Below are 12,266 nucleotides of genomic sequence, written 5' to 3'. Positions count from 1 at the left end.
TTCCAGGGTGGGAAGTTTCTACAGAACGTTATCTAAATCTTGAGCAAACTGGGCGAATCAAGCTGAGATGCACATATGAAATCTGAAAAGCATCGTGGAATTAAGGGAGGCTGACAGTTATGCCAATATTGAGGTAAAATGTCAAGTCTTATTCCATCAGAGAGTCTGAAAAGTATGACTGTAGTCCTGTGACCTATTGGATATTGAATAGCTACCAGTGTGCAGTGTTCTGCTAACCTGAGTAGTTCCTTACCAAATCAGAGGTTAAAAAGCCCAACAGGGTGGACAGCATACATTTCTATTTTGTTTCACTGAATATGGATGATGGCATAAAAGAGAAATGTTTGTGTACAACAATAACTCTTGTTGCAAATGAAAGCAAAATGACCAGAATGAATGTTTTTGCACAAGAGCCTACTGTTCATTAGCAATGCCCATGCTCCTCTCTAAAGGCTGACTGAAGCCATAAAAATGTCCCCAGATGCCGCCGGCAGTGTCATTCTGAGAGGGTGCTATCAGGCTTTTGCACTAAGGTTGTGCCTGCTCCCTGCAGCAGGGTGTTGGATGCTTAGAAATTCTAACACTGTTGCTGTAGAAATCAATCTGCTTTACAGCAAGGCTGAATTCATGTTTTTTTTTGCTTCAATGTGAAGAAAACCAATCAAACTGCTCTTGAATGGCAAGTAAAGAAAAATTGCTTTGATGTATACATAAAAACAGGAAGCATTCTCAGTTTCCCTGGGTGGTATATAGTGCAGCAGTTAAACAATAGAACAATGGATGTTAGAGTGATTTATTGCCATTTCAAGACAAACGTTATAGTACTTTGGAAAAATCAGCTGGTCCATTACAGAATAAATGTATGCTGTTCCATCAAAAATATGATTCAAAAACCTCCTGTAGCCAGAGCATTTTTCCTTGAATACTTAAACACATGGTAATATGTAACAGATAAAGGTATTACCCAAGTATTCAGAAGTAACCTCTCCCACAAAACCCATTTTCCTTTTATCTTTGTATTAGTCTAAAAAGTTATGGAAATGTAACAGAAACTACTGTGTGTGCTGATAGGTGTTGCGGTCTACTGTAAAAGTATTTTCTCATCCCATTTCTTCAAAAATGCTGTATCCTACTCGTAATTATATCTGTTTGCCAAGCAGTAACATCTACTTGGAGTCCTAAGGTATATAAATATAAGCTTTTATATCTACTTCCATATTACAGTTTCTTACTTTGTCCAGCAAATTTTATCTATGAAATCTTGCATAGTCATTTTGTCCCATTCTTCTGCATGTGGAGCCTTCCACGGGGCTTCATTAGGAATCTAAGGTAACATAAAATAGTATTCATCAGCAAAAGAATGAGTAGCATAAGAAAAAGGCAACAAAGTGAACTGGTTGATTTCAGGTTAAAATGAGGAAGTTTGGACTGTTGTTTAGGTCTGTTGTCAAAATAACTTTGATATAGTGTTTTAATATTAATTTTTAATAATTCATTCTGAATGTGTTATTTTCATAAGAAACAGTTACCACTTTGGGTTCAAATTAAAAGTTCAGGAAAAAAAAAAAAAAGGAGAGAATTAACATTTGAAGCTGAATGACTGCATGAAAGAGAAACATTTAACACAAGAGGCAGCGAACAGAACTTCTGCTTTATCCTCAGTATCTGCAGCATTGCAAACATATTCTTGTCTTTACATGATAACTCTGCCTGCAAATTCCTGACAGGTAGTACAGTGAACTTAACAGAAGAAGCTTTTAAGGATCGTTCTTTTTCATATATGTATTTTTAGATATCAGAATAGAGAATAATTTTAGAGTTAAGAGCTAGAAAGATAAAGCACAGTGCTGACGAACGGTTCTGGGTTGTTCTATAGCTTTCTTGTTCATCTGTGTCAGTAACAGCCACCTCTTTTGAAAATCTTGTAGCTCAGTGGAAAATATGCACTAATGGTAACAAACTAAAATGGTTGGGTTGAAATTGAGGGTGGAGAAGAACATATTTTACAGGCCTACTAGACTCTTAAAATACTGCTTACTCAATTGTCAGGCATAATGCTAAAATCACAAGCATAAACCCTGATGCTCATTAAAAAAGAAATAAAAATAAAAAATAAAAATAAAAAAGGTAGCACTGTAGAACTGCAGACAGGCTTAGCAGCATGGCTTTCAGAATGAGAATGCCAGGATGCCATTTACACATGTGCTCTGACCACCAGTGTATACAAAAGTACATGTTTTAATATTGTTCTTGTCAGGAGCTAGGCATGTTCAAGCTAGACCAGCTTTTCCTGTCTACATCCTAGTCCCATCTTCACTCTGCCCCACTGATAAGCTTCACACAGAGACAAAGCTGAAACGGTCAGCTGCAATTCCTCCTGGCATACCTCCTTTCCCATTTCATCCATGGTCCTCCACAGGTTGTTGTAGTCCAGATAGGCCAAAGGATTCCACAGAGGAGGGAATGCACCTTTGAAGGGGTAAGACTTACCCTACAAAATGGAAAAAAAAAAAATCATAAAAAATAAAATACAATCATACTGTTAGTTTCTATGTGTGAGAAACCACACCAAATGGTTAAGTTCTGACTAGAAGAAAGCATAAATTTAATCAATACAGGTAACAGCTTCTGACAGATCATGTCTGTGGGCCCACACTGAGACACAGGAGGCTCCATCTGAACACCAGACAGCACTTCTGTGCCATGCAGGTCATGGAGCACTGTCACAGGTTATCTAGGGAAGTTGTGTAAACTTTGAGATCTTAAAAAGCTGCCTGGACATGGTCCTGGGCAGCCTGCTCTGCGTGGCCCTGCTTGAGCAGGGGATGGAGTAGGTGGCCTCCCTTCCCACCTCAGCCATTCTGGGATTCTGTGTGTGCAACTTAAGCTTGACACACAGCTAAGTCAGTTGTGTGCAAAACTGGTAGTGCCTTGTATCTTGAAACGTTTAAATTGAGTACTTCTGGGCAATAAAACTAATATCCTGCACTATTATCTGTCACTAATATCAGACCAAAAAATGAGACAGAACAGTATTACTCAACTGAGATGAAAAAACAGCTATTTGTTCCTGAAAACAAGAAACATATGTTACATATTTTCCTAAATGTTCATGAAAAAACTTAATTGGTAATTGCAATTAGTGATTATTTTTTTTTCTTTCAAAATCAGACTAAAGCAGCTATGATGAGCTTTATTATACACTAAATCATAGCTCAGAGATCTTCCTGGAACAAACTCCTTCCAGCTAACATACACATCCCCAGCCCTACAGAAAATGTAGTATCTACTAATAATCACTATTCCTTCCACTCAATAACCACACCTCTGGCCATATATTCCTGATAGTGACAGTCTGGCCAATGTGAATGTCCTAATTTCATCATGATATACTTAATAGTCAGGTTTTACAAATTTAGCCACTACTATCAGTCCAGAAAGTCCTGTTTAATTAAGGGCAAAAGACAACAGTTAATTTGTAAAGCTCTTTTATTTACAAGGGATTTCCTTGGTTTATTATATGTATGGCAACATAACAGTTATAAAAAGTCACAGTGAAATGCACATTAGCATTATATGGCTACTCATTTCTTCACAACACATTCTGGACTCCATAAAATTGATGACCAATAAAGGCCATATTGTGTGCCACCGTTGGTTTTTCAAAACTTATATTAAATTACATATTTAAGGGGGCACTGCATCAGCATGAATGCCAACTGGTAGAAGTATTAACTTTTAATAGATATTGATACAGCGCCACATCAACTAATCACCCTGGTTTCAGAAAAAAATGCTGCATCAGGATTAGATATTTAGAGCCAGGTTACAACAAACAAACAATACTGTCTCATTGAAGGTAAGTTTCCAATACCACTTACATAAAGAAGCATCAGGCTTGGTTTGATTTAGCCACTTAATAATTTGAAAGAAGGGACAGAAAGTACATTATTCAAATCTGCAGGTGTTGCAAACACCAAAAGAGACAGTAAAATGGCACAAAAGGATCTTGAGAGACTAAAAACTTGGTCTGGAAATAACAAATATATATACAACCTTGAAAAATGCTGACTTGTAACTTTGATGACTTCTAATTCAAAGAGAGAGAAACTTAAAAAGCAGAAATTCCAGAAATAAAACCTCAGGATAAGAGGAAGAGCAAATTAGAAATCAGTTTACAAAAAATAAAAATAAAAAAATAAAAAAGAGTAGGTTAGAGTAAGTGAAGAAGAAACTTTTTATTTTTTTCACCTAGTCTTTGTAAGGCCGTGAGACTCTAATGGAATTCTTGTAAGAAACATCAAGGTAATGAAACTTTGGAAGAAAACAAAGTGCAGGAAGAAAGGAATTAATTCTGCAGAACACGTGAAGAAGTAGCTGCAAAACAACAATTCCATTTTGCAGTGCTTTTGAGGAGAGATTATGGCTTGTAACATGCCAAAATGTCAATTTTTAAAAAGTTGTCAGTCAGCAGTTTTGTCATAGTTGGAGCTGATCCCCAGTCACCCCATGAGGCAGAGGTACCAAGGCTGAAAGCCTTGCATTTGCAATCTTAGAATGCACATTACAGCACATACTCAGAAATACTGCAGAAAATGTCAGGAAAGGTTTGCTTTCATTCAACATGGAACAAGGCGCATCTATACAGCTCTTGTGCTCAGCCATATAGAAATACATCATATCGGAGTCAAGCCTATAGATCACAAACTGCAGTAAGTTGATCCTTCTCTTGGTCCTGAAATGGACATTTTGGTACTACTATGGATTCTCTTAAAATGAAAATAATTTGAACTGAGACACTTGGCCTACTGCCAAGGGGCTTTGAAAGAAGAGCAATAGGTCACAGACTAAGTAACCTCCTATCCCAACTAGTAAAACCTGAACCATGCTGGTAATTATCAACACCAACTACCAATGAGTTTTTTCGGGCACATGAAGATTTCATAGCAGCCAGAAGTCAGTTTTGCTGTGCCTTGTTCTGAGCTCTGGAGCTACCCTTCACACACACAAACCTGCACAGGTATTCCAAAGAAAGAGTATATTGGTTTGGTTTTTAATACCAAGCCTTTCCCAGATTTAGATTTATGAAACATGTATACTGCTGTGCCCACAAAAACCAGGAGAGCATCAGAATGGGTTATTCCAATTATTGATTTTGTTCTGAGCTTCCTGCTCTGCCAGAGGCAATCCTAACTGAGTTATCCCCTCTGAGTTAACTCAAGTCTTATGAATTCCCTGTGGTGTTTTTTCATGAGTGCACGACTAAGAGACACATAAAACACATCTTTGTTTTAGTATTCTTCTATTTCACTGTATTTGAACTGCTGAAAGGGAAAACTTGGGTATGTCTCTTGTGCAGAAATCTGGGGTGACAAGTCTCATAAAGCACAAGAACAAATCTCAACCTGGAAAAATAAAAATAATCACAAAAGTGAGGGAGTCTCCTGTGAAAGTTACATTTAAGAGCTCCTAAGACATTATGTAAGGCCTGATCCTTATTTCCTACATAGACAAAACTCCAGGAGCTGCTAGGCAGAATTCAACCTGAGAAGAGAGTGCAAGACTACGATCTATACAGAAACAAAAAGAATCACAGAATCACAGAATCTTCTAGGTTGGAAGAGACCTCCAAGATCACCGAGTCCAACCTATGACCTAACGCTAACAAATCTTCCACTAAACCATATCCCTAAGCTCTACATCTAAATGTCTTTTAAAGACCTCCAGGGATGGTGACTCAACCACTTCCCTGGGCAGCCTATTCCAGTGACTAACAACCCGATCAGTAAAGAAGTTCTTCCTAAGATCCGACCTAAACCTCCCCTGGCACAACTTTAGCCCATTCCCCCCTCGTCCTGTCACCAGGCACGTGGGAGAACAGACCAACCCCCACCTCGCTACAGCCTCCCTTGAGGTACCTGTAGAGTGCAATAAGGTCGCCCCTGAGCCTCCTCTTCTCCAGGCTAAACAGTCCCAGCTCCCTCAGCCGCTCCTCGTAGGACTTGTTCTCCAGGCCCCTCACCAGCTTCGTCGCCCTTCTCTGGACTCGCTCGAGCACCTCCATGTCCTTCTTGTAGTGAGGGGCCCAAAACTGAACGCAGTACTCGGGGTGCGGCCTCACCAGAGCCGAGTACAGGGGGACGATCACCTCCCTGGCCCTGCTGGCCACACTGTTTCTTATACAGGCCAGGATGCTGCTGGCCTTCTTGGCCACCTGAGCACACTGCTGGCTCATATTCAGCCGACTGTCAACCAATACTCCCAGGTCCTTCCCTGCCAGGCAGCTTTCTAACCACACACCTCCCAGCCTGTAGCACTGTTTGGGGTTGTTGTGCCCCAGGTGCAGGACCCGGCACTTGGCCTTGTTGAACTTCATACCATTGGCCTCAGCCCATGGGTCCAGCCTACCCAGATCCTCCTGCAGAGCCTTCCTACCCTCGAGCAGATCGACGCACGCACCTAACTTGGTGTCGTCTGCAAACTTGCTGAGGGTGCACTCAAAGAACACCAGTAAAGAAAGACAACATATATTTCTGAGTAATTTCCAACAAAACAAAACATTTCAGCTTTACTGATGAATTTGTACTTTTGCAGATAAGACAAGCTTTTTGATATTTAGGTAAAGTTTGCCTATTTCTATCATATTGCTGGGAATAGCATTCTCCAAAACTACTGGTGCTGCAAAATCTCTAATGAAAAACAAGATATATGGATGAAAAATATGCTCAAAAATGCACAAAACATTTATTTTTAAAATGTTTTTAATACCCAAATCAGAGCAGTATATAAACCATAATAATAACCATCCCATCTAATCATTTTGATAAAATATTTTAATACCAATACTTTAATAATGATCAGAAGTATTTACATCTTTTTTTTTTTTTTTTGGGGGGGGGGGGGGGGGGGGGGGGGAGGGGGAAGAGGGAGGGTGCACTCAGTGGCATTTAATAGAGGGCATATATAGCTTTTAGAAACTGATTCATAATGCCACGTGCAACGCTTCCAAAAGCAGAACACCAGCACTGGCAGCTGGAGGTCTACCCGCTATTGCATGGGTCACTTGCTGCTTAAGAAGATTGTTGCCGCAGTATGGGCTAAAGCATACTGAAGGAGCTGAAACAATAGGGAGCAAATTCTAGTAACCCAGCTGTCTCAGGAATAAACAGACAGGGAAATGAGGAATCCAGTGTAAGATGTCATAAATATTACAATTCCTGAAAGATTTTCTCATTTATCTGTTTTGAAGAATGTCATATCAACCAATATTTGGCTTAGTTACACTAGACCCATAGTGGTACGGAAATAAATTCTCTACAGACATCAGCTCTGCCTCAGGGCAAACAGATAACAGAACAAGAAATGGGTTACTACTACAGGGCTGGTGAAATATACAGCATGGTAACTGAGTACCAGTAGCCCCTTGAGTATCAGCCCCAGCACCTGGGAGGTCATAAAGATGGGTCCCACACACCTCCTTCTTGAAGTGGGAGAGAATGCTTAGGGGAGAAAGCACATCCTCTGCTGGGAAGTGTCAAAAGTATCTCACTGCACACTGAGATCTCAGAAGAAAGTCTGGTTTTGCAGGCACAAGACCACTTTGTGCTCCCCTAAATGTTGTGTGCCCAGGCAGTACCCAGGTGGTATTCTGCATCATGACCTGCAGCCCCTTATGGCAACAATCCACACAGTTTTTAGAGCTGGTACAAACATAAATATAGCCAGCATTCAGTGCTGGAAATGAGACCACATGATGCAATTTCTGCACCAGTGAATAAGCACAGATACCCCCTCAGCTAAGCTCTCAGCCTTGGAGTAGCAGCTCCTAACTTCACCGGGATGTCAGCCTGCATGTTAATTTGCAGCTACACAGCTTTACAGGCATGTAGTGCCATCTGCTGATTCATGAGCACGGGTACATCACACACCTTGTTCTCTTGGCTTAAAATCCTAATGTCGTTCACATAAAGCGCAGAAATGGTAAGGTACAAAGTCACAAGAACGAAAAAGAGACATAGCAAGGAGTCACACCAGGCTGGAATTCAGTACCTTCTCACACTCAGTTTGTCATCTGCTCCACCATGGAAAACTGTCCCCATTTTTGTTTTGGTTTTATCCGTAACATCTAACAATATGTGTCCTTGGGACTCGGCCTCTGATTAATCATAATTCTCAGTAAAATGTGGCAACTAGCTGGACCAAATGACTTCTGCAGCAGCTGAGACAGGTAAATAGGCCTGCTGAGAAAACTGGAACAGTGAAGTTCCCTTCTCTGAGAAACTGTTCTGTTCATAAACTTAGCTGATTACTATGCTGGCAGGTATCACAAAAATAAAAAGGTACAAAGATATGAAAATATAAATGCAGTGCAAGAAAATCCAGATAACTAATGGTGCAATGTCAAGAAGTGCCAAAATACCCTCTAAATATATTTGAGTATTTAATTCGGGATCATCAGCTCTGGATGCCAGTGTGTTTATCTTAAAAAAAACAACTCTTTCCCCTCCCAAAAGCATGTAAGTGGACAAAAATAAATAAAAACAGGAGAAAAGAGGAGTTTTATTTTGGAGAAAACAATGAAACAAGCTCTTTGCCTGCCCACAGATAACATACCTGAGCACAAATTCTCAAAATGAGAATGCTGTATTTAACACAGGAGATAATTTTGGGCTCACTGGTTTTGTTTGTGAGATATTCCAGGGTCTAAAAATTCTTACCTAAAAAATGAACTCTTCCATAAAATTTTACAGATGTGTGAAACCCAGCAGTGTCAGCCAGTTCTTTCAGTATGAAATACACATGTATTCTGTATTTCTGTAGACCTCAATCAGCTTCTCAAGGGAAACAAAAATCAGTTCTTGTAATCAAATGCAATTGAAGCTTTTCTCCCAGCAGCCTGAATTAAATAAGCTAGGTGGAAGCAGAGCTCCTTTTCCTTATCTCCTAGGAAACAGACCCTGTGGTCTGGGAGGGCTGAGACTTGAGGAAGTTTCTTTGCATTCAGTTTTAATTAAGAAATGCATACTTTAAATAAAGTTCATTTTCCTTACTGCTTTCATCCTCGTGCTGCCATGAGGTCACAGCTGTCAGCCTTCCAGCCAATTTTCCTGATCAATAAACATCTCTTGTGAGACCCTTTTTTATGGTTCCCTTTGGCAGAGATCGCTTTGCAGATTCGCTGTATGTTATCTTGACCCTTTCAGACTGCTGTAATACAAATATTATCCATTTTTAATTAGAAAAAAGCCTAATTACAAACTAAGTTGTTGCAACTACTGCCAGGTGGCTGGCACCAAAAAAAAGGGAAAATGTCCCTTTATTTACAGGGCAGGTCCAACAAGACCAGCCGTTTCTATATTCCTGGTGATGATCACTTTCATTCAAAGCATGGAGGACATCCCTTGTGAGTCCAGCACATACTCTCACCTACCTCAGCCCACTGAATGCTCAGATCCTCTCCTAAGGCTATCAGTGAGTGAATAATGACATGGTGTTTTGTGACAGGAATGCCCGCATGCTTGTTTATATCTATGAAAGAGTTTAAGCAGTGCAGACCTGCATTCCAGCAAGGACACGTGAACGTGCCAAAGCCCAGTAGTAAGTTCAGTGTCTTCGAATTTACTTGGCTTCCTTTTCAAGACACCAAATGCCCAGCTTCTTCATGATTCAGATGATTCTCCCCAGTTCCCTACATTCTTGCTTGCAAATTGTCAGTGAAAAGGGAACAAAAAAAAAAAAGATATGATGACACTTCACCTCGCTTAAACTGATGGTAACTCAGTCTCGCATACTTTTCCTTCTCTGAATGCACTCTAATTAAGATAAACAAAAGGAAAATGAAAGAGCTTTTATGTAGTTATTCAAAATCCTTTTAAGCTGTTACACTATGTATTATACACTATACCAAGAGATACTTTGCAAAGAAGCAGGACTGAAGCTTAAATAAATCATGTTGCTTAGCTTTAGTGCATGTATCGGTGATATCACGGAAGAAACCTTAGTAAATTCTGTAACTTCAGATACAGCAATCACTTACCCTGCTGCTAATTAAATCCCAATATAACAAGGCTATCACATTTTTATTCATGAACGAAACCACAGCAAACTGCATTTTAATAAACACAATAGTGCTGAAAATGAATGACACCCAAGAGGGCTGTAAATTTTTTCTTCTGCATATCTATTGTAGATCAGTAGATCAGCCTGCTAACATTAGAGTAGATTTGTGGTCCTAGTTAAAAGTATTGTGTGTATAAGACTAAATATTCATCTCCAGTGATATCCTGCAGACTGAGTTCACCTTAGCAATCTCCTCAGAGTTACCAGGTTGCATTTACTTGCATGAAGGTTATGCTAACCTTGGAGAGGGCGTGACATGCATTCAGACACCTCTAGCCAGTGCTGCTGGCAGAGGAACACATGAGGAAAGTCCATCCTCATAGGAAAACTGGACTGTGGTAATGAGGGACCAGCAACTCGCTGCCAAGATCCTGTCTGCTGACTAGAGAGGGGATGTTTAATGTTTCACCCAGCATTTTGGCTTGAAAATTCTCCCCGTACATACACAGTATTTATGTGTCTGCCTTTTGGTGCTAAAGAAACAACTAGCAGGACTTACATTATCATCATGTGAGGAATGTTTCACCTGCAATACACTGTCCAAATAACTAGCCACTTAGCTAGCCGTTAGCACTACCTGCAGTGAGAAAACGCAGAGGTGAAGACGAATAAATGTTACTGCCACTTTCTAGCAACGCTGCTGTCTGGGGAGATTTCAGAAAGGATCGTGGTATTACCCCATAGACAGTTCTGGTGGAAAAAAGATCAGGAAAAAAATGACAATGAGCATCAGTGGCAGTGGGGGATCTACCACGGACTAATGATCAGATTTAGATAAACAAGTTTTGTTGGTCTCGAGCAGCCAGCAAGAGGAGTTTCGTTGGTCTATGCTAAAAGGTTTTCATGCAAGCTCTCCATCAGTGAAAATGGGATCAGAGCGTGCTCAGCTAGCATCACAGCAGGACAAAAGGTAGAGTAACCTTACTGTATACGAAGGAATCAAGTTCTAAAAAGATTAATTTGGCAAACCAGGCATACAAACAAATGTTTCTGTACACAGACTTATGGTAGCAGAGCAAACCAGTTCTGTAGTTACCTTGCTTTGCAAAGGAATCTGTGTTACGCTTGATAACACAAGATCTGTGCTTTAAAATGCACTAAGTTTGCATGGTTATTTGGACTGCACAAAAGTGAACTGCAATTTGGATTAACCAAGCAAATCTGTTCTTAATTAAACTTGTACAATGATTTGATATGCTTTCATATTTTAACACCTCTTTCCAGAGACTTACGTAGCAAAGGTAAAAATTACCTGGACTGCGTGTAATTTGGTTTGTTTTTTGAGGACAAGAGCCATCATTTTGGTGAGGGAAATAAAAGCCAGTGCTCAAAAGCTGCAGATTTCCTAAGGTAGGACCTTGAATCCTCTCTTAGTCAGATAAGAAAAAATTACCTGATTTAAGAATTTCATATCTGCTTACCAGTTCAGTGAAATCACTGTTAGGAGATGCTGACATCTCAGATACTTCTGCTTTTCCTTCTTAAATCTGGATTTACAAACCTAACTTCAGTTATACTATTAAAAAGCAATGGTGTTCAGACAGCAATTTGCCTACCAAATACAACTTGCAGAGCTATCCTAATTTTCTCACTGAGTCTGATGAACCAGCACTTACACAAATGAAAAGAACATACTAATCTCCTTTCAAAGACCATGAAAAAGGCCATTTAACCAGTGGAAGGAATGAAAAAAAAATAGGGCAAGAAATATAATTTTGAGTTTCTGTGAAGATATCAAACACGATATAAGCAAGGCCAAAAATATTCTAGCAATAGAACCTGGCATTAAAAAGGATTAAAGGGGAAGAAAATACACAACCTAATCAAGTTGGTAAAGCCTAATTAGCAGAGACCCTCCCAGAGATCAACAAAATGCACTCTTTTCATTTTGTAGTACAAAGAAGCTGCATATATTACTTGTATTAAAAAGCCTCTAAAATGAATTTAATTAACTATGAAAGGCTTGATTTTGCCTTGGGGTATATGTAAAAACAGCAGCTGATTTTACAAGATGCACTGTGTTGCCTGATAGTGTAGTTAGAGAAGAATTAATACCTTTAGGTTTCATTGCCTTTTTGGATTGAGATAGAATTTTTTGGTCCAGAATTTAATTAAATTTGACCGTAGTCATAAAGCTTGGGTCAGCA

At 39.6% G+C, this 12,266-nt stretch overlaps 1 protein-coding gene across 1 annotated transcript in view; it reads right to left on the bottom strand.

Moving 5' to 3' along the window:
* The window catches only part of LOC118160895 (amine oxidase [flavin-containing] B-like), a 50,575-nt gene that overhangs the window by 16,740 nt on the left and 21,569 nt on the right, over positions 1 to 12,266 (bottom strand). The window contains exons 4-5 of the mRNA XM_035315985.1: positions 2,387 to 2,491; positions 1,233 to 1,324 (exon numbers count right to left, since the gene is read on the bottom strand). Coding sequence (XP_035171876.1) covers positions 1,233 to 1,324; positions 2,387 to 2,491 — 197 coding nt within the window. The remainder of the gene's footprint in view (positions 1 to 1,232; positions 1,325 to 2,386; positions 2,492 to 12,266) is intronic.

Source organism: Oxyura jamaicensis, chromosome 1 (genome assembly GCF_011077185.1).
Source record: "Oxyura jamaicensis isolate SHBP4307 breed ruddy duck chromosome 1, BPBGC_Ojam_1.0, whole genome shotgun sequence".
In the NCBI taxonomy this organism is placed as follows: domain Eukaryota; kingdom Metazoa; phylum Chordata; class Aves; order Anseriformes; family Anatidae; genus Oxyura; species Oxyura jamaicensis.
This window is presented reverse-complemented; position numbering and strand designations above follow the sequence as displayed.